General features: G+C 34.7%; 1 protein-coding gene across 1 annotated transcript in view; it reads right to left on the reverse strand.

The window, feature by feature from the left end:
* Nucleotides 1–1,819: 1,819 nt before the first annotated feature.
* Nucleotides 1,820–26,005, reverse strand: part of LOC107560501 (solute carrier family 12 member 5-like) — a 151,270-nt gene continuing 127,084 nt past the window's right edge. The window contains exons 4-23 of the mRNA XM_016244702.1: nt 25,785–25,931; nt 21,810–21,864; nt 21,230–21,360; nt 15,652–15,899; nt 13,796–14,007; nt 12,440–12,607; nt 11,561–11,659; nt 11,122–11,179; nt 10,399–10,573; nt 9,956–10,074; nt 8,959–9,057; nt 8,753–8,872; nt 7,403–7,507; nt 6,488–6,656; nt 6,186–6,381; nt 3,903–4,035; nt 3,673–3,676; nt 3,519–3,626; nt 3,054–3,179; nt 1,820–1,963 (exon numbers count right to left, since the gene is read on the reverse strand). Of these exons, the coding sequence (XP_016100188.1) occupies nt 1,820–1,963; nt 3,054–3,179; nt 3,519–3,626; nt 3,673–3,676; nt 3,903–4,035; nt 6,186–6,381; nt 6,488–6,656; nt 7,403–7,507; nt 8,753–8,872; nt 8,959–9,057; nt 9,956–10,074; nt 10,399–10,573; nt 11,122–11,179; nt 11,561–11,659; nt 12,440–12,607; nt 13,796–14,007; nt 15,652–15,899; nt 21,230–21,360; nt 21,810–21,864; nt 25,785–25,931 (2,616 nt within the window). The remainder of the gene's footprint in view (nt 1,964–3,053; nt 3,180–3,518; nt 3,627–3,672; nt 3,677–3,902; nt 4,036–6,185; nt 6,382–6,487; nt 6,657–7,402; nt 7,508–8,752; nt 8,873–8,958; nt 9,058–9,955; nt 10,075–10,398; nt 10,574–11,121; nt 11,180–11,560; nt 11,660–12,439; nt 12,608–13,795; nt 14,008–15,651; nt 15,900–21,229; nt 21,361–21,809; nt 21,865–25,784; nt 25,932–26,005) is intronic.

Raw genomic sequence — 26,005 nt, forward strand, 5'->3', positions numbered from 1 at the left:
TGCATTTCTATCTCAGCCACCATAGAACAGATGTGACGCACTCTCTAGCATACGAAGCATGCCGATGAACTCTACGAGAAGCAGACTTGTGTGCGAACTAGCAACTAAAATTATGCCATACGTACTGTTTCCCATGGAAATCAATATTGCACGTTACCGTTGAAAACAAAAAAAATCGTTTTTCCGGTGTGTACTAAAAGCATCCTAACAAACACATCAGGGAACAACGACTCTGTAGCTACAGTGTCTCGAGAGCGATATTATGTACAAAACCCAAAACAACAACACACAGTATCCCGCTAATCTAAGTTTACACGAAAGAACATCTTGCCGTTGAGTCGCGACAACAATCTGAAAAAGCTGCCTTGACATTTTTCCAGGAACTGCTCTTTTCACATTACGAAAATCAAATTTTTCCAACACACACCATGCAAACGAAGCATATCGTAAGTGGTTTGTTAAAAACATCGTTGAGTGAACTAATTGTCGAAACGTCATCAGAGGCTCAGTCTACACAGGCAGTATTATATTAAAAAATACGTTGTGTTCGACGCACGGTTTGCGTTTAATTTAGATTCAGTGAACGTTGTCGTCACTTTAAATTATCACTTTTAACAGAAAATAAATGAAATAAAACATGATAAAGCTGATTACATAAGGCTGAAGTCGTTTTCGATGCAAACGCCAGAACTGATATGCAATCTTAGCGTCAGCCCCTCCCCTCGTAAATATAACTTTAAATATTTAATCTTTCGCATTATGTACACGCACAATCCATATCTATTCATACACTAGCAGCAGCATTCATCTTATGAGAGGTTTTCCCATGTTTAAACATAAAATAATCTGTAATAAACTACTGTATCTATTTTCTTCCCAGTGAGATTGAAGTTATATTTATTTATTTATATATATGTATCTATATATTTGTGTTTATATATATATATATATATAAATGTATATATGCAGTTGTTGGTATTTCTGCTAAAAAAAGACTGTATAAAATATCCTACATCTCTACAAAAATAAATAATGCAATGAATATATGATTTCCCAATTTCACATAACCAACATTATGCTCTGAAAAATAGAATCACTTTCTGATCTACTTTTTTATGATCAAAACAACGTTTTGCAAACAATCTTGGGTTAATTTTGCATCTGAAATCTCATTTTGTGATTTGGCTAATGCGTTACAGTCGCGCTGCATAGAGTTCAGATTTCCATAATGCTTTATAACAACTCAATCTAATGCTGCGTTCACGTCACGTCAGAATTACCGTAATTACCAAACGACAACCAAGAGTCTATTCTGAGCTGTTTATGGACCCAGAAATGATTAGTAACTATAGTGACGCCCAAAATGGATCCATATGCAGCTTTGTTGATAATGACAGCAATCTACTTTTTTTTTAAATCACACAAATTCACTTCTTGCAACAGCACAGTAACACAAAATCACATCTCAAAGAAAGCATGCAAATTGAACTGTAGCTTAAACCGCTGCGATTTCGGATGCTTTTATATAAAGTCGAGCAATTAAATAATTCCAACTTTGATTTGAAGTTAAAGATATCAAGTTTCAAAGTGCAGCATTTGCATTTAAAGTGACATTGTTACCAATATTAGTTTCTATTGACAATTCACATTTTCTTTCACACGGCACGAGTGAAATCGAAGTTTGGCAATACAATCAGATACCATAATGCTCTGTATATAGCTCTGTGACATTTCTGGTGTGATATAATATAGATTTTGTCTATGATATAGCTAATTCATACAGATTTGTCTGTAAATGCAACAAACATTGAGGTTTTCTTTATAGCAAAATGGGAAAAAAGAAAGAGGCTGTGCCGGGGGTCTCGGCGTCTGCGCTGGGGGACTGCGGTGTGGCCGGGGTCGGGGGGTTGGTACTCTTGTCATGAATGAGCTGTTCCTGTTGGGATGGGGACACAGGGACAGACTGAGAGGGCAGGACCAGCACATGCGCACATATGGAGAATGTAAGGGCAAAAGAGAAGGAAAAGAAAGCGTTAATGATCAGATAGAGATGAAAAGAGTTTAAATTAAACAAATAAATATTTAAATTATAAGTAATAATAATAAATCATAAACTATTATGAAATAAAAATAAACAATATAGTTAAATAATCACAACAATAATAACAAATTTGTTATCATTTTGTTATTTTGTTAAAGATTGTGATCACAATGAAAATGACTGCTTTATAATAATATTTGTATTTATTGACTTTCATTATTACTTTCATTTTAATTTAATTGTATTTCATTATATTTATTACAGTCTCAATGAAACTGACATTATTTCATAATGAATAATATTAAATAATAAATCATTATTAAATTAAGAAAATGAATAAATATAAAATTAAAAACAAACTTATTTATTGACCGATTACTTTCATTTTAGTTATATTTATAATGAATTATATTATATATATTTTTATTGTTTTGACTTTTAGAATTAAATTAAAAGACGAGTTAAAAGTACAACTTAAAATTAATATTTACCATATACATTAATGAAATGTATTCTCATTAAAATAAGAAATAAATGTAAAATAAATTATTTGATAATTTACCATTGATAGTTGTTTAATTATAATAATAAAAAAAAAGATCAAACATGCTACTCTACAAACTTGTGCATGTCCATTTTAAAAGCTTAGAAAGATTAAACATAGCAATATTGACATTTTTTCATAATAAAAAAAAATAATAATAATAATTAAACAAATTGATACAAATTAAATTATTAAAATGGAATTTCTTATAACTAAAAATATTTAAAATAAATAACTTTTAAGAGAGAAAGAGAGAGAGAGAGAGAGAGAGAGAGAGATGGATTCTGCCGTGTCCATTACTCTGAAAGGCATCACAAAAACACTGATATCAGACCAGACAGTCAAGCTGAGATCCCAGCATGTTCAACACAAGCGATGTGGCTGTTATTGGCATCTAAAATGAAAACTGTAAAGCCATTTATTTGTTTCTGTGGTATCTGAAGACATGATGAGCATTGCTGGCTGTACCTCTTCTTCTGGTTTCTCCTCTTTGCTGCTGGCCGCCGGCTCCTCTGTCACACTCAGCTGAGTCGTGACAGCGGCTGGGTTTTTACGGCGGATCGACCCGCGAGAGCTGTCAGTGATGCTCTGGATCTGAAGGGGGAGGAACGATGAGAATATTAATGAGAGGAGAGGCCCCGCCCACATGCAGTGATGTCATGCATAATGAGGTTCAACATGCAGCCTTGCAGTTGAACTGGATTTGTATCCTGTGATGTAATATTATGTTAAAGATATTTTCCATGACGTACAGATAAATACTGAAGTTAAAGAAATGTTTCTTTTTAGAATGAAAAGCATCCAGCCAAAAAATGTCAACATTGCTATGTTTAATCTTTCTAAGCTTTTAAAATGGACATGCACAAGTTTGTAGAGTAGCATGTTTGATCATAAACAGAGCTTGACAGTGAATGCTTGAGGACGGACATGTACCTCACGTTCACGCTCAGTCTTGGTGAGGTTGATCTGCTTGAGGATCTGAGATCTCTGCTCCATCATCAGGGTCTTCTCATACGTGTACGCTGAGATATCACTGTCATGCTGAAGATACAGGAGAGAGATGCATATATGCACTAGAGTTACTCACAGAACTGTACAGAAACAGTGAGAAAACAAAGAAAATATAGTCTACAGTTCATAAGGAATAGCTGATCCAAATCTACATTTTTGCCATCATCTGCAGCTACTTTTTCTGAAAATGCAATCATAAAAAAATAATAATAATAATACAAATAATTAAAAGTAAAACAAAAGTAGCTGCAAATGATTTTGATATTAATTGTATGACATTATTTTTAATTTCTGTTATATATCAGCATGCCTCCATCATGAACGATCCACCACACGTCAATGTGACCCTCTGTGAAACGCTCTCCGTTTGACGGGAAGGCCGAGACGTTCTTGGGCACCAGCAGGGCTTCACTGGCAGCGGTGGTTTCTCTTACCAGCTCTGTAATGAAAACATGTTTATATTTATTATTTACACTCATGAATGTATTATTTTTACTGATTTGAGACTTTTGTTTAATGGTGTGGCTCTGATGTCATGCTTATTCATTTGCTATGCATAATCTGAGTCTTCAAGTTTAAGTTCCAAAAAGAAAAAGATAAAGCACATATTTAATTAATATTTCATAAAACAAAAGTAAAATTTTAAATTGTAATTATTTTTTTTTTTTAAGTAAAAAAGTATCACAGGTTAAAAAAAGTATTTCTGAAGATCATGTGACACTGAAGACTGGAGTAATGATGCTGAAAATACAGCTGCACATCACAGAAATAAATTACATTTTACAATATATTCAAATAGAAAACTGCTACTTTAAATTGTAATAATATTTCACAATAATACTGCTTTTATGGTATTTTAAACAAACAAACACAGCCTTGATGAGCATAAGACACTTCTTAAAAAAAATTATAATAAAAAAATGTTACTGATCCCAAACTTTAATTTTGAATGGTATATATATATATATATATATATATACATATATAAATAATGGTACACACACACACGTACATGAAAAAATACATAATTCATAACAATAACAATAGATATATACTGTACATAATACATAATAGATATATGTAAATATAATAATTGGTTCTTATTTATATTTAATTTACTGGATTATTAAAAAAAGGGCATTATCATTTAGTTTGTATAGTACAAAACTAAATGATAATGCCCTTTTTTTAATCATTTTCTGGTTGAATTTTCAGTAAAAGTCATTATATTATCAAACTGTAACCTACATTCATTCATATTGAGATTTTGTTGATCCCGCCCATCCTTAATCGATTGTATCTATACAGAATCAATACTCGAGCAGGATCAGCTGATAATTAAACACTTGTATTCAGCAGCACTGTCTATTTCTGTAACTATTTTGGGATCCATTCCAAATCAAATGAATTAAACCATCGCTCGTTTCTTCTTCAAATTCACCAGTGAACATCTGTGGCATGAGATGTGAAGCTGCACCTGCTCAGTCTGGCTGCTGTAGAGCTTCATAGTTTAGCTGTGATAACACAGAACAGACTCGCACGAACACATATGATGCAATGACTTTAACAGCTGCCGCAGCGCAGAGCAGTGTGTTTGTGAAACCTTACATACTGACTCAAGAGTATGTACAAAAATTAATTACAATAAATAAATAAATAAATAAATAAATATAATGACTTGTGAGATAAAAAGTCACAATTACCTTTTTATGCTTTTTATTTTCCCAGAAACAAGCTTCCATAAAAAATGGTTATTTTAACTGTTTAACTTCACTGAAAGGTTCTTTTGGGAACCAAAAAAAAAGGTTCTTCTATGGCATCGCTGTGAAAACCACCTTTTGAAACCTTGATTTATTTTCTGTTTTGTTACTTTATTAGTATAGGACAGTATAGAAGTGACAGGAAGTGAAGTGGGAGAGAGGGAAAGGTCCTCGAGCCGGGATTCAAACTCAGGATGCAACAGTACTATATATCGCTGGCCACAAGACTATCGGTGCCAACAAAACCTTATTTGCACAAAAGCAGTCTTAAGTCGCTGGAGTATATTTGTAGCAATAGCCAAAAATACATTGTATGGGTCAAAATTATTGATTTTCGTTTTATGCCAAAAATCATTAGGATATTAAGTAAAGATCATGTTCCATGAAGATATTTTGTAAATTTCCTACCGTAAATATATAAAAACTTAATTTTTGATTAGTAATATGCATTGCTAAGAACTTCATTTGGACAACTTTAAAGCTGATTTTCTTAATATTTCGATTTTTTTTGCACCCTCAGATTCCAGATTTTCAAATAGTTGTATCTCAGTCAAATATTGTCCTCCTAACAAACCTATTTATTCAGCTTTCAGGTGATGCATAAATCTCAATTTTGAAAAATTTACACTTTGTGGTCCAGGGTCACATTTTTTATGAGTGTAGTGCGAAGAACATTTAAAAAATCTACAGAACCCTTTTCCACTATAAAGAACCTTTTGAGGAAAGTAAAGGTTCAATGGTTGTTAAAGGCTCTTCGTGGAATCATCAGTGCCAACACAGAACCTTTAAATAAGAGTGAATTGGAAGAAACAGTGCTTCTGCCTCTCACCAATGAAGTTTCTCCAGCTCTGATGATCCTCGGCCTGTTTCCAGTTGCGCGGCCAGCAGGCCAGAACGGTGTTGTGTTGAAGACCACCCAAACCTCCGGCCTGGACCAAATGTGACGTGGCGTCCCTCATGTTAGAAGAAATGACCACCTGACTGAAACCCTTCACCTTCTCCGCCTCCATGAGCTTCCTCAGAGACTTTGAGACACAAAACAAAGTGGGGAATTACATTAGAACACAAATAAATATGTATGCTGTCTAAGCAGGTAGTTCACTAGCCGTGCTGTGTTTGTGTGAATGTCACCTGTTCGGCCTGCTGTCCTTGAGGATGGTTTTCCAGGTAGGTTCCCTCCAGCGCTGTGCCCACGATGGTCAGACCCTTCCCAGCCTTCAGCTGACTGGTCAGAGACAGTAAACGCGGCTGCTCCACGTTCAGCTCAGAATCCATGTTGACCAGGACTAATATCTGAGGTCTGAGAATAAAGTTTACACATGCGCAACAAGACCAATAACATAAATACTGTACCTTTAAAATCCAGCACAAATATATATATATATATATATATATATATATATACATATATATATATATATATATATATATATATAAATAATTACAAATATTAAATCGAAGAAACATATACAACCATATTTATACATAAATAACAATACATACAAACATGTTTAAAATAAGTATATATTTATTATTTGTATAAAAATACAATATTTAACAAATACATATTTACATATTACCTAAGTATAATCATATAAATATGAATATGTAGATTACATAAATAATACACACACACACACACATAAAAAATAAATCAAATATATTTTATGTAATTATATCAATTGTTAATTAATAGTTGTATTAACAGTTTTGAGAATTTTAAGTTTAGTTTTTAACGTTGTGTTTTTCAAAAATTCTATTTAGATTTAATTTATTGTTTAATTGAAGTCTTTATTTTAGTCCAACATATTCTTCAACATATTTTATTCCAGTTAGCTGACAAGGAAACTTTTTTTTTTTTTAAAGTTTAGCTTTTCATTTAGTATTTTTATTTCATTTTTTATGTTTTTTTATTAAATTTTATTTCAGCCTATTTCTATTGATGAAAAACTATTAATATAAATATATAAATGATACAATTGCATACTGTATTTATAATAGTATTATTATAATTTATACATACGCGATTTGTACTTTTTTTTTTACCTCCAGTTCTTGGTGTGTGGTGGTCCCTCTTCCAACCTCATGAGGGCGAAGCGGGCCGCGCTGAGAGATAGACCTCTTATTCCATCACCCCATTCCTTTTCTGCCCTGTCAGCACAGACACACACACACATCTTTTTCACACACTCTGTTCATGTTCAGAATGCCATTCTAACTTTTTACTTTCACTATATCTGCATTCATAGATGCTGATTTACTGTGTCCACCCTCCATACCAAATGTGCACCAGATACAGTCTTGCAGATACACTTAAGGATATCTTTTTTTTGTTTTTCTTATAATAAAGTTTACATTGGCTGCATATGACATTATTTATTACTTAATATTAGAGCTGTTGAAATCGGAAATCAGAGTCCATGCTAAGTCAGCATGCTTCTGTGTTTTAAATAAAACCAAATCCTTCACATGTAAGATGTAATCAGATGCACAAGTATACTGGATGAAATCCTTGTACATGAAGTAGAGATGTTTGTTCTAACTGTTGATACACATCTACAGAGGAAATGCATAAATGTCCTGTTCATTTTTCCCGACTTTAAAGCATACTGCCATATAAACGAAGTATTCATGGAAGTATGAAATACCATACTTATCTGACACTTATATCTTTTTAAGATCACTGGCTGATTTCGGGAACGTAACAAAAGCCACTCCATTAACGAGCAACTCTAATAAGACATTTGTGTGCATTACGACCTGATGTGAGATCCACCAATAAGAGAGGTTCCCAAATCTCACCAGATATTTTAATTGGTTAAAACGAATAGAGAAAATCTTGTTTTTTTCCGTGAGTGCTCGTGCCTATGTCTGCAGTATATTGTATATGTCTATTATTTTGCATACAATTTTTTGGATTGCATGCAAAACCTTGATGACCTAGTACATGTGCTAGCTACTGTATCCCACAATGCAATGCACACAATTTGACCTTGCATTTTGACTCATTTTTTGACTCAGATTTGTATAAAATGATGACGATGACATAGGCATACTGCTATTTATATTGCTTCTGTTTGTAAGCATGCAGTATATACTGCGCAGTATGCAGTAAGAATTCAAATCCGCACACAGCCTCAGACTCCATAATCTTGCCGCCAATTTTCTCCTTGTCTTTAATTTCCGGCGAAAGACTCGGGTCACTGTTCGCCTTGACTCTAGAAGTGTTTCCAAAGGAAAGGCACTCAACGAATCAAATCCTGGAGCAGATTTCAGCTGTTCTTCCCCGGCCGGATTACGAGGGATCTAAAAATCCTGACAGGTCAAACACCTGAAACTCAATTCTAATCCATCGTCTTGGTTTTCCGCCCCGACTCCGGGTCACAATCCACTTACCCTCGGAACTCAATATATTTGTAGATACAGCTGGCGATTCCCATGGCAACGATGGCATAGTACCAAGAACAGATGAACATGAGCGAGAGACAAAGGCTCATGCCAAGGAAGGATAGAGTCCTGTTGGAAAACAGGAAGGCAAATGTTAGTGTACAAATACGAGTAAAGCCACAGCAAACGGCAAGACGCGGTGCTCTGGAGCTCACCAGTGGTAGAACTTGAATCGCGGTCTCCAGTTGGGCGTTCTGAGCAGAGTCTGAACAGCACAGGCCAGATTCACAAACATGTAGCACATGAGGAAAAACCTGCCGCCACACGAGAGAAACAAACACGAAAATGTCGAGAAACAGAAACGGATACCCGGGATTATGGCTCAAATGTTTGGACCCTTAAACCACACTTAAAATGTCTCAATGTGATTGTTATAGTAAAAAAATATTGAATTAAATAACATTTATTGAAAACAAAAATGACCCAAACAGACAGTATTTGTTTGTTTGTTTTTGTTTAGTGGATCAATGTTAATATAGTAATATTGTTAACTAAAACTAAACCTTAAACTACTAAAAATCAGTTTGGTTCATTTAATTAAATCATTGTTATTTAAGTATTATTTAAATTTAATACTATTTAGAATTAGCTTTTATTTTCATATTTTCCATTTTCTATTCAATTTTAGCTTAAATAGTTTTGTATTTAAATTGTTAAACATGAATATAAATATGTCTATATATAATATAATAAAAATAAAATTTTATATAACATACATTAATAGTTAATTCATATTTATATGAACAGTTTTCATTTTAATTTGAGTTTTTTACGTTTCAGTTATTTTGTTATGTGTGTGTCTTTTTTAAGTATTTCTATTTATCTTTAATTTATTTTGATTTTAGTCTTAGTTTTAGTCATTTTAATTCTTCAACATATTTTATTCCAGTAATCTGACATGGCAACAGTTCTAATTTATATTTAAGTTTTGGTTTTCATGTAATATTTTATATTTATATTTTATTTTAGCTTTATTTCAACTGGCAAAAACATTTTTGAATAGTTTTAATTTCAGATAACAATAACAACACTGATGAATGCTACTTAATTTTAAACTGTATTATCTAATGCAAAGACATTCAGTCATTTTTATGTGTGATTTAAATGTGCAAACACTCTCTGAGGCCGTTGTATATCCGTATCGTCTCTTACATGGAGAGAATCGGAGCGACGTTATCCAGAGAAGCGATGAGAATTCCACTCTCACAGATACATGCGGTCAGAAGCAACGCCCAGGTGGGCTCCCCGTTTGCTTTTCCATGACCAAACACCTGCAACACACACACACACACACACACACACACACAGACACAGACACAGACACAGACACACGCACACACACACACACAGACAGACACACACACACACACACACACACACACACAGACACAGACACAGACACAGACACACGCACACACACACACACAGACAGACACACACACACACACACACACACACACACACACACAAATGCCCATGAACAGCTAAACACAAGGTCAGTGCTGGCAGCTCTTGGCCAGAATAAGCTACAATGTGAATCTGACTTTATGTTGAAAGTCAGAGACTAAACACTCATCACATGTGTGCAGGCTCACCCTGAGGAATGGCACGATGCCGTCTCGAGCGATGGCCTGCATGAGACGCGGAGCACCCGTCAAGCTCTGAAGCCCCGCTCCGCAGGTGGAGAAGAAGGAACCGAAGACGATGACCCAGGGCGACGGCCACGCCAGTGTCCCGATCACCAGATTCCCCCTGACCGCCTCACCAAACCTGAGATGCACAAACATACACAAAGAATTATGCTACTGCTCAATGGTTTGGGGTTTTATTCAGCAAGGATGCATACAACTGATCAAATGACAGTGAAGACATTTATGATGTTCTTTTGAACTTTCTGTTCATCTGAAAATAAAAACACATCACAGTTTCCAGAAAAATATTGGGCAGCACAACTGTTTCCAACATTGATGATAATCAGAAATGTTTCTTGAGCAGCAAATCAGCATATTAGAATGATTTCTGAAGATCATGTGACACTGAAGACTGGAGGAATGATGCTGAAAATTCAGCTGCACATCACAGAAATAAATTTCATTTTAAAATATATTCAAATAAAAAAACAGTTACTTTGAACTGTATTAATATTTCACAATATTACTGTTTTTACTGTATTTTTGGTTAAACAAAATGCAGCCTTGGTGAGAATAAGAGACTCTTTTTAAAAATATTAATAATCTTACCAACTCTAAACATTTAAATGCTAGTTTTTTTTTTCATGAACTAAGAGAGACAAGAAACATTTTAAACACATAACATACTTATCCCTCAGCACCGTTCCCTCGATGCAGGAACCAAACAGAAACACACTGGACATGTCTGAATACTTCAGTTAAAGAACATTGTTTTTTGATAAACATTAACTGTATCAGCGGGTTTGATTGTTTCTAAGGCTTTTGGCTTCTCCACAGAGTGATTACTAGGCTTACATAATGCATATTAGAATTGAGAAGACTGACTCGTTTTAGTGAATCGGTTAATTTGGACAGTTCGTTCAAAAACTTACCAACAACCACACAGGATTCGTTTGTAATAAACTGAATATTGCCAGAGACTTTTTGCAAACTGATTTGATTAAATCACTAAAATGAGTCATGTGATATTTGATCACTAATATCATAAACTGCACTGCAGGAGGGTGTTATATCAGACTGTGTCCACCAGGTAGAGCACAGTGTGTGTTTCTCTAAGAGAGGATACAGATGATGGAGGTGGTGGTGATGGCCAGGATGGTGCCGATGGGAATGGACTTCTGGGCGTCCTGCAAATCACCGGATCGGTTTGATCCAGCCATGATACCTGTTCAAAACAAGACAGATCATAGAATGTCTACAATGTTTGCTTACTACATCATTCCCGTACTTCCATTTGGGTTATTTCATAGCTTTGATGACTTGTATTCTAAAATGTGGAAAATCCAGACTTTTTTTAATATAAACTTTTAAATAGAAACATTCATTATTGGCATCTAAAGTTCCATTTGAACATTCATTAAACCTTTCCATTGCAAAAAATGTATAGTGGAAAAAAGGTTTTTAAAAATGGTTCTAAAAAGGAAGTTTTGGTTCTTTTGTGACATCGCATCGCTATGAAAAGCCCCCTTTATTTTAGAAGCGTAGAATATTCTTATGCATTCTGATCCACAAGGTCAATTTTCATAATTGTCAATTTTCATCTCTCCCACTCCCCCCTCCCAAATACACACACACACACTGTCACTTTAATCAGTCTAAATAAGCTCTTTTGCACTACAAATCATTTTTTTTGCACTACAATCACTATATCTGCACTGTTGTTTACTTTACTGGTTTGCACTCTATCTGCCATATGCCTTGTGCTTTATATATATATTTTTACATTTTACCTTATTTGTATATTTGTATAGTTGTATTTTGTATTTAATCTGTATTTATGTTATCTGTATGCACCAAGGGTCTGAGAGTAACGCAATTTCAATTCTCTGTGTGTATGTGCTGTACATGTGGAAGAATTGACAATAAAGCAGACTTGACTTGACTTGACTTGACTTGATAATCATAAATGATGGATGAGATCAGGGCTGTCAAGAGAAGACTCTACCTGTCACGGAGGGGAAGTAGATGCCCACCAGCATGGTAAAGAAGGAGGTGATGTCCGCAAGCACGTAGCGGTTGGTGTTGGTCGGTATGGAATCAGGTTCGACTGCGGCAGATAATCCCACTTTCTCAATGAAAGAACCCTTATCCATATAATTCCCAAAGAGATTCTCTGGAAGAGAGAAATAGGGAAACAAAGCGAGAGAATATGAAAAATGTGTACATTATTTATCATCAGTGTTAGAGGCTTGTTCAGATCATTAACACTAAATATGAGCAATATTAATAGCAATGGTAAGCAGACACAGAGGAAAAGTTTGAATTTGAAAAAATAAACTTTATTTTAATATCCTCATACAAAAGTTCATAGACAAAAGCGAATATCTTCTGTAGGTTCACTAGCGTCCAAAAGTTTTGGGTCAGTAAGATTTTTAATGTTTGTGAAAGAAGTCTCTTAGGCTCATCATCCAGTATGGCAAAAATACATTTGCCAAAATATACTTTCAATTTATGCTAAATATATGTAAACAGTGAAGCTCAATTCAATATATTTTTGAAATTGAAAATTTCATAAACCAAAATATTTTTCTATTTATTTCAGGGGCAAGAAAATACATTTCTAGTCTTACAGTAGCCTATGTTTAGGCTCTATTCATTGTTTATTTTTATTCAAATGTGTTATGTGTTCATACGTGTTATAAGCAACAAAAAGATTTTCTTCAGTGGTGACGTGTGAATGTGTTTTCTTGGACTGAAATATATGGAGGGCAAAATATATGTTTAAATGCTTTAAAAAAAGACATTTATACATTTATTAATATATTTTCCACAAAATACAAAAATGACCAAAAATTCAATTTGCATAAATATATTTTGAAAAATATTTAGCAAATATATTTTTGGCAATTTTTTTTGTATATTCTAAAACATACAAAATAATTAGAAAAATATGTATTTTTTCTGTATGGCTGCATTTATTAAAACTGGTAATGCTGTGAAATATTCTTATCATTTCAAATAACTATTTTCTATTTGAAAATATTTTCAAATGTATTTTATTTCTGTGATCAAACTGAATTTCCTTCAGAAATCATTCTACTATGCTGAATTGCTGCTCAAGAAACATTTCTTATTGTGAATGTTGAAAACAGTTGAGTCTTTGATGAATAGAAAGTAAAAAAACAGCATTTATTAGAATCTTTATTTGTAACATTATAAATGTCACTTTTAATCTATTTGCAATGCATTCTTGCAGAATAAAATTGTTAATTTCTTTCTTTCTTTCCAAAAAACAAAAAAATATCTCATTGACACCAAAAGCATGGTTATGATTATGATGTCATTTTGTGGCTGCATTTACCGCGTAGTGTGCCACTCATAATTCCGGGGATTCCCTGTATTTCCGTGATGTTGTTGTTGGCAAAATAGCTGTCACAGGTGGCGTTCAGGAACTCGGAGTCGCAGAAAAGCCGCCAGAGTTTGGTGGTGACCGTGGCGTTTTCTCTCTCGATGACCTTAGCGCACACATCGAAGCCTTTCCAAACCAGAGTTCGGTTTCCCAGCACACACACTCTGTGGAAATAATTTCAAACTAAATCATTTCTAAAGGACAAAAAGCAACTTCAGTTAGATATTAGGGGTCGAGCGATATGTGTTTTTCAGGACCAATTCCGATTATTACAAGTCAAGTAGACTGCTAGGGCTGCACGATTAATCGAATGCGATTGTCATGCGTATCTTTCAGTGAAGCATGGTTCTGTGATCAGTAGTAAATCTCCATCCAAAGGCCAGAGGGCGCTCTCACGCTGAAACTCCAAATATGCTCCACAGAAGAAAGGTAATGCACGTCTTTCCAGGGTTGTGGCTAGAAGGGATATCGCTGCGGCTGGAAACTAACAATGAAGTCGTAGTTTACTGACAAGCTACGCAAAACCTTTTCATAACTGCAGACCGATTTATTTGCGCGATTATGAAATCGATAAAATCGTTCTGCGATTATGAAAGCAGTTTGTGTAGCTTGTCAATGAACTATGGCTCTGTGTAGTAAATGCTTATTCTGTATACCATCGAGCCTTTACCCGGCGAGTTAGTGTCGTTTATAATGTGCATTTGAAAAAAGCAACATGCGTTAAACATCTTTCCAAACATGAGAAGCATTTAAGATCCTCTTGTCCAACAAAATACCACATTTAATAACATGTTTTTATTGCATCGTGCAGCCCTACTGACAACCGATATTTTGAACCGATATTTTTGTCTGGTGTAAAAATGAAAATGAATGTCAAAATTAAGAATAACAAAGGCTCTGACAATAATGTTCTTTAAATGCTTTGTTGTTTTGGCCGTGGAGAAAGCAGTTTGTGTAGCTTGTCAATGAACTATGGCTCTGTGTAGTAAATGCTTATTCTGTATACCATCGAGCCTTTACCCGGCGAGTTAGTGTCGTTTATAATGTGCATTTGAAAAAAGCAACATGCGTTAAACATCTTTCCAAACATGAGAAGCATTTAAGATCCTCTTGTCCAACAAAATACCACATTTAATAACATGTTTTATTGCATCGTGCAGCCCTACTGACAACCGATATTTTGAACCGATATTTTTGTCTGGTGTAAAAATGAAAATGAATGTCAAAATTAAGAATAACAAAGGCTCTGACAATAATGTTCTTTAAATGCTTTGTTGTTTTGGCCGTGGAAGCATGGTAGCGCTCTTTGTCTTGAACGCACTTCGTTCCACGAAACGTTTATTTCTTCTTCTTGTTTATTTAGGTAAATAATTGACCAACAAAAAACATATTAAAATGAAGATACAAATTATACCAATCGAAACTTGTTCCAAAAAAGGGATTCTACAAACAAAAACGTATAAGGTGGTCAAAAAATTATGTCTGACCCACTTTGTTTCTTCCGGCGTACTGCCGTCCGATTTACCACGTCATTATGATGTTTACAATTTTCTTTCTTAATTAACAAATTTAACTAAACAAAACACAAACAAATAATATTTAAACATAAATAATATAAAATAAAAATACACTTTCTTAAATGGCTACAACATGCTTTTAAATTATTTTATCGGCAAATCGGTTTAGAAAATGACGATACCGATAACCATAAAACTTAATATCGGCGCCGATAATCGGCCAGGCCAATACTAGGTCGACCCCCATTAGATATATCTGATATATGTGATTGTAATATTTGAGGCACATACGGGAAGACCGGAGGCTCAAAGGCGGTTTTGATCACTCCAGCGTAGACGGCGAGGATCGAGCAGATGACACAGGCGAGGAAGACGAGCGCCAGCTTGTTCACGTACTTCACTCCTACAAACACCACAATGGCCATGAAGCTGAGCACCAGCGTGCCGTAAACACGCATGTTGTTCAGCATGGCAGCTTCGGCCTCGGCTCCCTCCAGACCCTCCATCTTAAAAATAGCCGCTTGTGGTACGATGTACACCTGAGATAGGGGAAGAAAATAAGGTGGAAGGAGGAAAAATGAATTTATTGAGATTAAATTTTGTTATTGACCCAATACTTATTTTCCACCATAATTTGCAAATAAATTCTTTAAAAATCCTACAATGTGATTTTCTGGATTTTTTTTTCTCATTTTGTCTCTCATAGTTGAGGTATACCTATGATGAAAATTACAGGCCTCTCTCATCTTTTTAAGTGGGAGAACTTGCACAATTGGTGGCTGACTAAATACTTTTTTGCCCCACTGTAAAAGGGAATTAAAAAGAACAAAAATAATTAGGTCTGCCAATCAATATTCTGTGATAAAATAATTTTCCTGAGACTTTATAGACTTAATCTTTAATGTTTAGGGATGCCGTTGACCTGCTGTCCTCATTATTTCACTTTTTTCTTGTTAAACTGCATCTCTGATAATAAATTACCCATAAAAGTGTCTGTCAAATTAAATATTGTGTACTTTTAGCTAAAACCTTCTGAAGACATATGCCTTCTGTCATTATAAATGTATTACATTATAAATATATACTGTAACTGTGCTTTTCTGACAAAAACCTGTTCAGATCATCATTTCAATCCAAACAATAACCAAATGGACTATGTTTGACATTAATCTTTCTAACAAACTTGCTTGTGGAGACTTAAAAGGTTATTGTTTTATTTTATAATTATTTTTTTTGTTATATACTTGTTTATAACAGAATCTGAACAGTCAAATATAATACAGAAACAAGATTGGGGAGGGTTAAAGGTCAGAATATCAGAAAAAGTGTGTACAAATGATAAAAACAAACCTCATCAAACAAACAAGATGAATCTAAAAATAAGTATAAAACTACAAAAAGAGCCAAAGAATAGCAAACATACAAAGAGGGACAAAATAATGAGAGATGAGTGAGATTCACAATGACACAGGCGGTAAAACAGACAAGCATGAGTTCAGTTCTACAAGCGCTAATTGAACTAGTCAAGCGTGGAATTAATACTGCAAATGGACTGCCATTAGCTCTTATTAGAGACCTTACCTAAATTATAATCAATGCCATAAACTTTTGGGTGCATATGCTCCGTTTCACCGCTCTAAGCACAATACATTGCATCGTTCATTAAACTGTTTCATATTTTCCCCCTTATAAGAAGGATAAAAGTGAGAAATTATTGGGAATCTTATGCAATCTGTCAAGATTATGTCTGGGTCATAATTCACCCCAAAAAAGAAATATGTTATATTGTTATATTCCACTTTAGAAAAAAAGCATCTCATCTAAATGATCTTTAAATGAAAATATGCTTAACCCTCTATGGTATGCATTATGTTCTAACCATGAAATATTTTTTCTATATATTACATGAAATAGCTTCAATTATACAAATCAAAACAGATTTAAATTTCTTTGTATTTAGGAAAACCACAATGGAAAATGGCCAAAAAATTTGTTTTTCTATTAAATTATGATTTTCTTTTCAATTTAAATGCACATTTCTTTTAAAAATTGATGCATCTAGTCTTAATTTCCATCAAAATCTGCCATACACACATACAGACACACACATATACACATCCACACACACACACACACACACACACATGTTGTGTTTCCATGTTTTATGGGGACTCTCCATAGGCGTAATGGTTTTTATACTGTACAAACTGTATGTGCTATTGCCCTACACCAACCCTACCCCTAAACCTACCCCTCACAGGAAACTTTCTGCATTTTTACTTTCTCAAAAAACTAATTCTGTATGATTTATAAGCTTGTTTCCTCATGGGGACCTCAAAAATGTCATTTGGTCCCCATAATGTGATAAATACCAGGTACACATACACGCACGCACACACACACTCACACACACACACACACACACACACACTCATTGTTACGGTCACTGAAGAATAACTCATCCTCATTGTCATCACATGGAAAAGCACTTTCCTTGAAATATAGCTGTGTTCATTTTCTGAAAAGAATAAATAAATTTCTTATTCATACATAAATGCAACTATACTACAATAAACACTTCAAATATATAAACAAATGCAATCATATTATTGATGTTACTATCTATAAAAAATCCCAATGGGGAAATACATTACTTCAATTCCACTGTGGTACAGCGTTGCCATATGGCAACATGCCTATTTTTCCTTATGTACAGTGTTGAAATGTTCTCAATTTACAGTAAAACTATGTTAGACAGTGTTGATTTGTGAATAAAAATATGTAATTTACTAACCAAAGATGATGCAAAAAAATCCCCCTTGAGAAGAGATGACATAACAGAGCAATTTCTGGAGCGCTTCAACAGGTGCGTTCCATGTGAGGGTGACAGTGGGAAAAAGTGTTTTGAAGGAACATTCAAATGTGATTTTACTTAAAAACAGCCCATCATTGGCTACCTTAAGGCCGACCCTTTTAATTACCATATTGCAATATATTGTATTTTTTTTCCAGAATAACAAGGAAATAAGTAGAAATTAATTGTTGGCATGTGGCAACTCTGTACCATAGAGGGTTGATTGCCTCAAAATGAAAAAAATCTGTTCCAAAAAATTTAGCAAAAATATAATTTAGGAAAAATATATTTTTTTCCCAGGACATTTTCACATGACCCAGATATTTTTTCAGAAGTTTCACCCATTTTATGCCATTAAATAAACACTGTATAATATTAAATAACAAATCTGTATGCCATATAAACCATAAAGTAGACTTAAAACAATCATTTATATAATATATATTATATTAACATTTTTCACTTTAGAAAAAACATCTCATCTAAATAATCTCTAAATTAAAATATGCTAAAAAAAAAATCCTAAAAATGAATGAAAAACATATTCACATATTCACATGACCGGGATTTTTTTTTCTCACGAGATTCACCCATTTTTGCCATTAAATAAATATTGTATAATATTATTACTTTTTATATACAGTATATATATATATATTTTTAAAAAGTTTGAATATTTACATGTTTATCATTATTATTATTTTTTCATCAACCGGTGGTGTTCCCTCAGGATTCAGTGCTCTTCACAGACTGCGTGATCTGCATGTGGGAAGCGAATAAGTGCTGTTCAATTGCTGAAACACACACATATATGATCAGCTAGTCGCTATTCATTTTTATAATATCTGCTGGGTTACACAATACAGCTTTAATCTAAAAGCGACGGCTCACTTTAAATAGACGTCTTAGTGTCCTTCTGAACCGTAGGCTGGATAAAATTCTCGCTCAAATCAGCACGTCGCGGACCTGCCGATCTCAGAGCGCAGGGAAGATTTTGCATGGACAATGGGAGTTAAGCCTATGTTCCCCCGGAAGACAGAATTAACCCAGAAGTCAGACACACTGGAGCCCCTGACCAGCAATGCAATATGAAATACATGAGCAACGAGAACACGTGTGTTAAAACACCAGATGAGCAAAGCTCGAAGGACACGCTAGCGCCCATCAGCGCTGCAATTAAACGCAGAGTCTGCATAATTACTTAATTACTTGCTGTAAGAGGAGGGGAGGAAAGCAGGACGAGAGAGAGAGAAAGACTGATGAACAAGAAGAAATGAAATCAACTTTTTAAAAAATGCATGTAGACATATGATTGCAGTGTTTTTGCGTAACATCCTGACTACTGTGATGTCTTGATCTGATTTTTAAAGGCAGTTTAGAGCGGGCCCTTCGCTGCCACTGCCAGTGATGCTGTGTGCGTGCATTTAAAGAATAAAAGTCTTTTGATAAAATTATTTTAGTACAGCCTCATGTCATTCCAAATCCATATTTAGACTTTGCTTCTCTCGTGGAGAACAAAAAGAGAAGTTTAGCTGAATGCCCATGCACCACAAAATAATACAGTGACCAGTGCGCCGACAAGATCTCAAAAAGACAAAAGTAGTCCATACAACTTATGCTTTATATTAAAACATTTTCTGAAGCCATGCAAGAGTTGTGAGAGAAACAGATTCAAAATCTGAACCCTTATTCAGGTTCAAGTACCCTTTCATCAAGACCAAACCAGAAATGTGTTCCTTTTAAAGCAATAGTCAGTTTTGGTTTCCATTGACTTGAATTGAATTTTTTTGTCCATGCAATGGAAGTAAATGGGAATCAAAACTGTTTGGTTTCCAACATTCTTCAAAATATTCTTTTATGCTCTGCAGAAGAAATATATGAACAATATATTTGTATAATGCAGCATGCATTAATTAACCATTGTTATTGTTAGTTAATAAAAATGTTCATGTTCATGTTAGTTCACAGTCCATTAAGTAATGTTATCAGATACAACTTTTGATTTTACTACTCTATTAGTACATGTCAAACTTAACATTAAGATAAATAAATGCTGTATAGGTATTGTTCATGTTAACTAATATAATGTTAACAAATGAAACCATATTGTAAATTGTTACCAAATAAACCACATGCCAAATATATCAAAACAAAATCATAATCTTTAAAGTACTGCATGTTCTACGCGAACATTCAAAGTTGTTTTTTCATTTGGTTTGTACAGGTGACACGAGAATGAGTAATTGACAGGATTTGCCTTTTCGAATTATTACTTTAAATATTCTTGTTTATCTCTAAAACTGGACACATGACAATTATGTGTTAAAACCCAGTGTGAAATCGCTTGCCCTCAGAGGTACCTTCATGCAAAAATCAATTGCTAGGACTTAAACTTTTCACAACTGTGGATCATTTATCATTGCTTTGGCACAAAATGCATTCAATGACTGCATCTTTAAAATAGCATCAATTCTTTTCTTATTAGGACACAATCATCACCAAAACTTTGCTCATTCACATACTTAAAAATAAAAAACAAAACAAAAAAACTTAAGTTCAAAACATTCAAATTTGCTACATTTCTACAGCAATACTATACTTAAATATATTTAAATTTTAAAAAAGATTCAGTCTTAAAAAAGTGTCAGTCTTGCATTTCATCGATACAAAAAGAGAAACCTAAGAATAATTTTTTACTGTAGTGCAAACATGAACCACGTCACAAATACTGCAGTGATTTCTTACATTTGTATATGTAATTTTGCAAAAGAAAACAATGTGTAATGCTACTTCCTGTAGGTCATTATTTCGCAAAGTGCATTTGTTGGGTGACAACCTTCAACCTGACTTGATTTGAGACATGCATGAAGTGTTTTGGCATTAAGTGCATTTTTAACATGACATGTACTGCTGTGCCAAGCTTAAACTTGGTTATGAGAGCTGTGTGAAGAGAAAAAGTGACTTAAGAATTGAGAAATGTGTCTTAGCGAGGTTCACACAGGTTGTTGATCTCACCAGCAGGATCTCGATGCAGCCCAGGATGTACATGGCTCCAGCAAAGGTGGTGCCCAAGTAGAAGCAGATGCCTACAGCTCCACCGAACTCAGGGCCCAGAGAGCGAGAGATCATGTAATAGGAGCCTCCAGCTGTCGATGCAAACAGAAAACCCTTTCAGGAAACTTGCATTTGAAGAAGTGACGATCTGCTGGGATATTACCGAAGCATTCTGATGTTGACGGCGCAGAAAAACAGCACAATACAACCCACAATTACAACTTCCTGTTTCTTGGAAAATATTAAGCATGCTTATAGAGGCTTTTAGCACTATAGAGATAATAGCAGCTTATTGCTGACGAACAACGGACGGGGAACCGAACCCGGCAATTTCACCTCACCTCTGCTCTCCTCCAATCAGGAGATGAGATCGAGGCGGTCATTAGGACAGGACACGCTCGGCCAATTATGAATACATAAATACAGCTTTGAGGATATTGCTGTCTGCTCATTGCTCGGAGTTATTGTCGCTACGGTGACCGCTTCCCGTTGCCAAGACGACCCACATGCACATGTTAAGCTCTAGCAGGGGCTTGCTTACCTGGCACGACACCGTTCGTGGCAATGGCACTCATGGAGATGGCAGTGAGCATCGTCTAGAAGAAAACACACCGAAGGATTAGGTGAATAAGCATATTTTAAATGCATTAGATATATAATAATGCCAGGATGATACATCAATTTCTAACAACAGCAACTAACTACCAACAAAAAGTTGAATATGATACTAGAAAATCATGCAGTACATCATGATTTTTGAGTTTGTATACAAAATAATGACAAGAAAATGTTTTGTTCTCAATAGTAAAAAAACTGTAAAAAGACTGTAACAGTTTAGTTTGAATCCGTCTGATAAATCCTTCACTAAATGAACTAAGAATCAACATCTGGTTCACCTACTGAAGTGTAGGTTTCATTACTTTGACATAAGATGGATGGATGATAGATAGATAGATAGATAGATAGATAGATAGATAGATAGATAGATAGATGATAGATAGATAGATAGATAGATAGATAGATAGATAGATATCATATTTTAAACAGCAAAGCAGGAGACTGTGAAAGCAGGAGATCTATAGTTGTGTCAGATTGCCTTGATTAAAGCAATTTAGTAGAACTGAAAGTACCAGAATAAATCTGATCTCGTTTGAAACCTCCTCTGAGATGTCTCTTTATATTGCTGCACTGAGCCAAAGCAATTGCAAAACGTCCTGGAGATTAAAGCCGTCTTTAAATCAGCACTGAACTGTCTCCAGAAATGCAGATGCATTTATTTTGGAGGAAAGGGAACGAGTTGTCAGACTGATACTTCTTTAGAAAGTGACATGCACCATACAGACAGAAACAAATACGTGTTTCAATCAAAAGAAAAAGAGAGAAATATTCTACTCTATATTTCAAGGTGGAAGAATCATTTTCAGATTAATTTGCTTTTTTTTGTGTTTCTCATTATTTGCCTATAAAGACACAGTGTGAACATCACTGTAACACAAAAGGCATCTCGTGGCTGATTGTGAACACATACGTCATTGTCAGTGAGACGTGACAGACGCATACACATGAATACAAAACTGTGCAAATCAAAATCATTTCCAACCCACCGTGTGAATTGTTTCTCCTACACAAAAACTTAAAATGGAGAGCAAATAAAGACTTCTGAAGTCTCCTCCTTCTCAGATGTTTCTCCTGAGAAAACACCCCAGTAATCTCAGGAGAAACATCTGAGACAAAGTCCATGAGCTATGAAAGAGCAACCTTTGAACAATACATTCGGAGAGGATTCAAGTGTTTTAGTTCATTAGGCTTTAATCAGCGTATAATCAGCAGTTTTCTCTCTCAGACGGGTTTGATAAGACACTAATTGAGACTAAGTGTTTTATCTTGACTATAATCGAGACTCATGTGAGATCTGGTCCATTTCCACCCACCCACACACACACACACACACACTAAAACACACACTCATACACACACACACAACAAACAATCGACATCAGAATTTTGTTCTACTTTTTTCATAAATGAGGTCCATTACTTTTCAAAATAAATATGTAATAAAATTTCAGCATCATTCCTCCAGTCTTCAGTGTCACATGATCTTCAGAAATCATTCTAATATGCTGATTTGCTGCTCAAGAAACATTTCTGATTATTATCAGTGTTGAAAACAGTTGTGCTGCTTCATATTTTTGTGAAAACTGCAATTCATTTGATTTTTCAGGATGAATAGAAAGTTCAAAAGAACCACATTTATTTGAAACAGAAAACTAGTAACATTATAAATGCCTTTTTGATTAAGTTAATGCATCCATGCTGAATGAAAGCACTAATTTCCTTAAAAAAAACCTTTTCAAGCGGTATTATACACACAAACTTTATTTATTTGTCAGTAAGTATCTTAATTCAGGTATGTGCCTCCTCACTGGTGCTGGCAATATTTGGTCTCTCGAGAGGATACATTTACATAATCAAATGACACATCAGAAAATGAATTTAATACAGCCGAGCTCAGAAAACAGAAGTGCAGAATAAAGATGTGCATCTTCCTTTCGCACAACGATCTGAGTGTGGAACCTCATAATGGCTGTAAATGTATGCATAATCAACATTTCTCTCATTTTGGCTGCAATTGTTTGGAGCTTGAGCAATGCATTCTGGGATTGCCTTGCCTGCCTTAGAATTCGGCCAATTCTCTTTAGGTTTTGGACCGGAGCCACTGTCTCAGTGTTAAGTGTTAATTTGATTACATCTACATCACTGAATACACAACAGTCAACTCATATTCATGCATTAATGCATTCCCACAAATAATTTGATCATTTCATGACCGTCACGATCCATAAATAAATGTCTGCCATCCGCCTATCAAGATTTATGTGCCTGCCGACTATTTGAAAGTGGATCAATGCTGTTGTTTGTGTCCTTTAATGATTAATTTCTGCATTTCTAACGGCTTCAGTCTGTCTTAAAGAGGCGGGCGTCTCCATCTCTGTGATGCATGAAAGAATCAGCGTTCTCTCCTCCTCTCCATCTGTTGCCATGAGAGACCGAACGCGATGAAAAGCAAGCGACGGGCGCCTGGCAATGAGCTGGTAATTTCAGATGACATGGATAGTTTATCAGCTGTTTGGACTCTCATTCTGACGGCACCCATTCACTGCAGAGGATCCACTGGTGAGCAAGTAATGGAATTACACTTTTCTCCAAGTCTCATGAAGAAACAAACTCATTTACATCTCGGATGGACTGAGGGGGAATACGTTTTCAGCAAATTTTCATTTTTGGGTGAAATATTCCATTAAGAACCGCAGGTGATTTAACCTCAGTGTGGTTGTGCGTATTTGGGCTATTTTAATGCATCTCACTCTACGAGAGTAGTATTGTAGTATGCTATTCCAAACTCAAATCCACCATGTGTATGTATGAGAGCGAGTTAAAGAGAGATGAAGAAATAGAAAATAGTGAGATTTCTGAGCTCATTATAAAAATAGCACTTCCATGACCACGGGCGCTGGAGAATCTAGGTTGCACCTGCAAACTTACACATCACATTAACGGGCATGTATGTTGAAGTGCATGCTTGCTCGGTGACACATACATATGTGCAGCAGGAGGCCTGCATTCGGCGGAAACACATGCACGTTAATCAGCGGGTCTTTGAGAATGTGATGGCATGCAAATGTGGGACATGCAAATTAAAAATCAACCGAAATTAGATGATTGCATCAGCTGTGTGCATGTGAAAGTATTATGTCTTTATTATTCACTGTAAATGCAATGATTCATAAAGGCTGAAAATATTCAGATATAAAGTGAATCTCACTTAACCTATTAAGAACAATGCAATCCAGTATCAAAAGCATTGTTGTTACTGTTAACTCAAATTAAAACTATTAAAAAATTTTGATAATTCACATAAACCTGAAATAGAATATAAATATAAACATTAGATGATAAACTCAAAAATAAACAAATATGTAAATAACCCAAAATTCCAAAATAAGTTTAAGTTGAAGTACTAAACACTGCAATAAAACAAAAATTACTAACTACAATTACTAACTAATACTGAAAAAATCCTAAAACTATTTAGAAAACTATTTAAAAATATTAAAAAAACTAATAGAAACTACAAATTCGTGCATAAAATAATTATTATGCATAACAATTAATATCGTATGAATTAAGTTTAAGTTGAAATTACTAACTGAAAACTAAAACTGGAAAAAAATTTACTATTTAGAAATTAAACTTTTTTTAGGGACAAAAAAAAAAAACTTCCACATAACAAAATTACTAAAAATTAAACCAAAATTTAAATTAAAACTATAAAAACAAAAGCTAATTTAAAATATTAATAAAAATAAATAACTAATTACTATATTAATTATGATTTGCAAAAACAAAAATGAACCTTAATTGTAATACCATAAAGATGTTTCAAATTGTGACATTTTCATCAAAGTTAAGTCCATTGTCATCTCCGATTTCTATTGCATGGGGTGTGACTGACCGTGGAGCAGCACATGAGCACGATGATGAAGGCCTCGATGACGCCGCCGATGCCCACCATCCAGGTCATCCTGAGAAACAGAATCACGCCCAGGATGTTCTGCAGGCAGGGCAGGTAGACACCCATCAGCGTTCCCATCCGCGGAGCCTGTCGACACACACACACACACACACACACACACACACACACACACACACACACACACCCACACACACAAACAC

This window comes from Sinocyclocheilus grahami, unplaced genomic scaffold (genome assembly GCF_001515645.1).
Source record: "Sinocyclocheilus grahami isolate Dianchi unplaced genomic scaffold, SAMN03320097.WGS_v1.1 scaffold731.1, whole genome shotgun sequence".
In the NCBI taxonomy this organism is placed as follows: domain Eukaryota; kingdom Metazoa; phylum Chordata; class Actinopteri; order Cypriniformes; family Cyprinidae; genus Sinocyclocheilus; species Sinocyclocheilus grahami.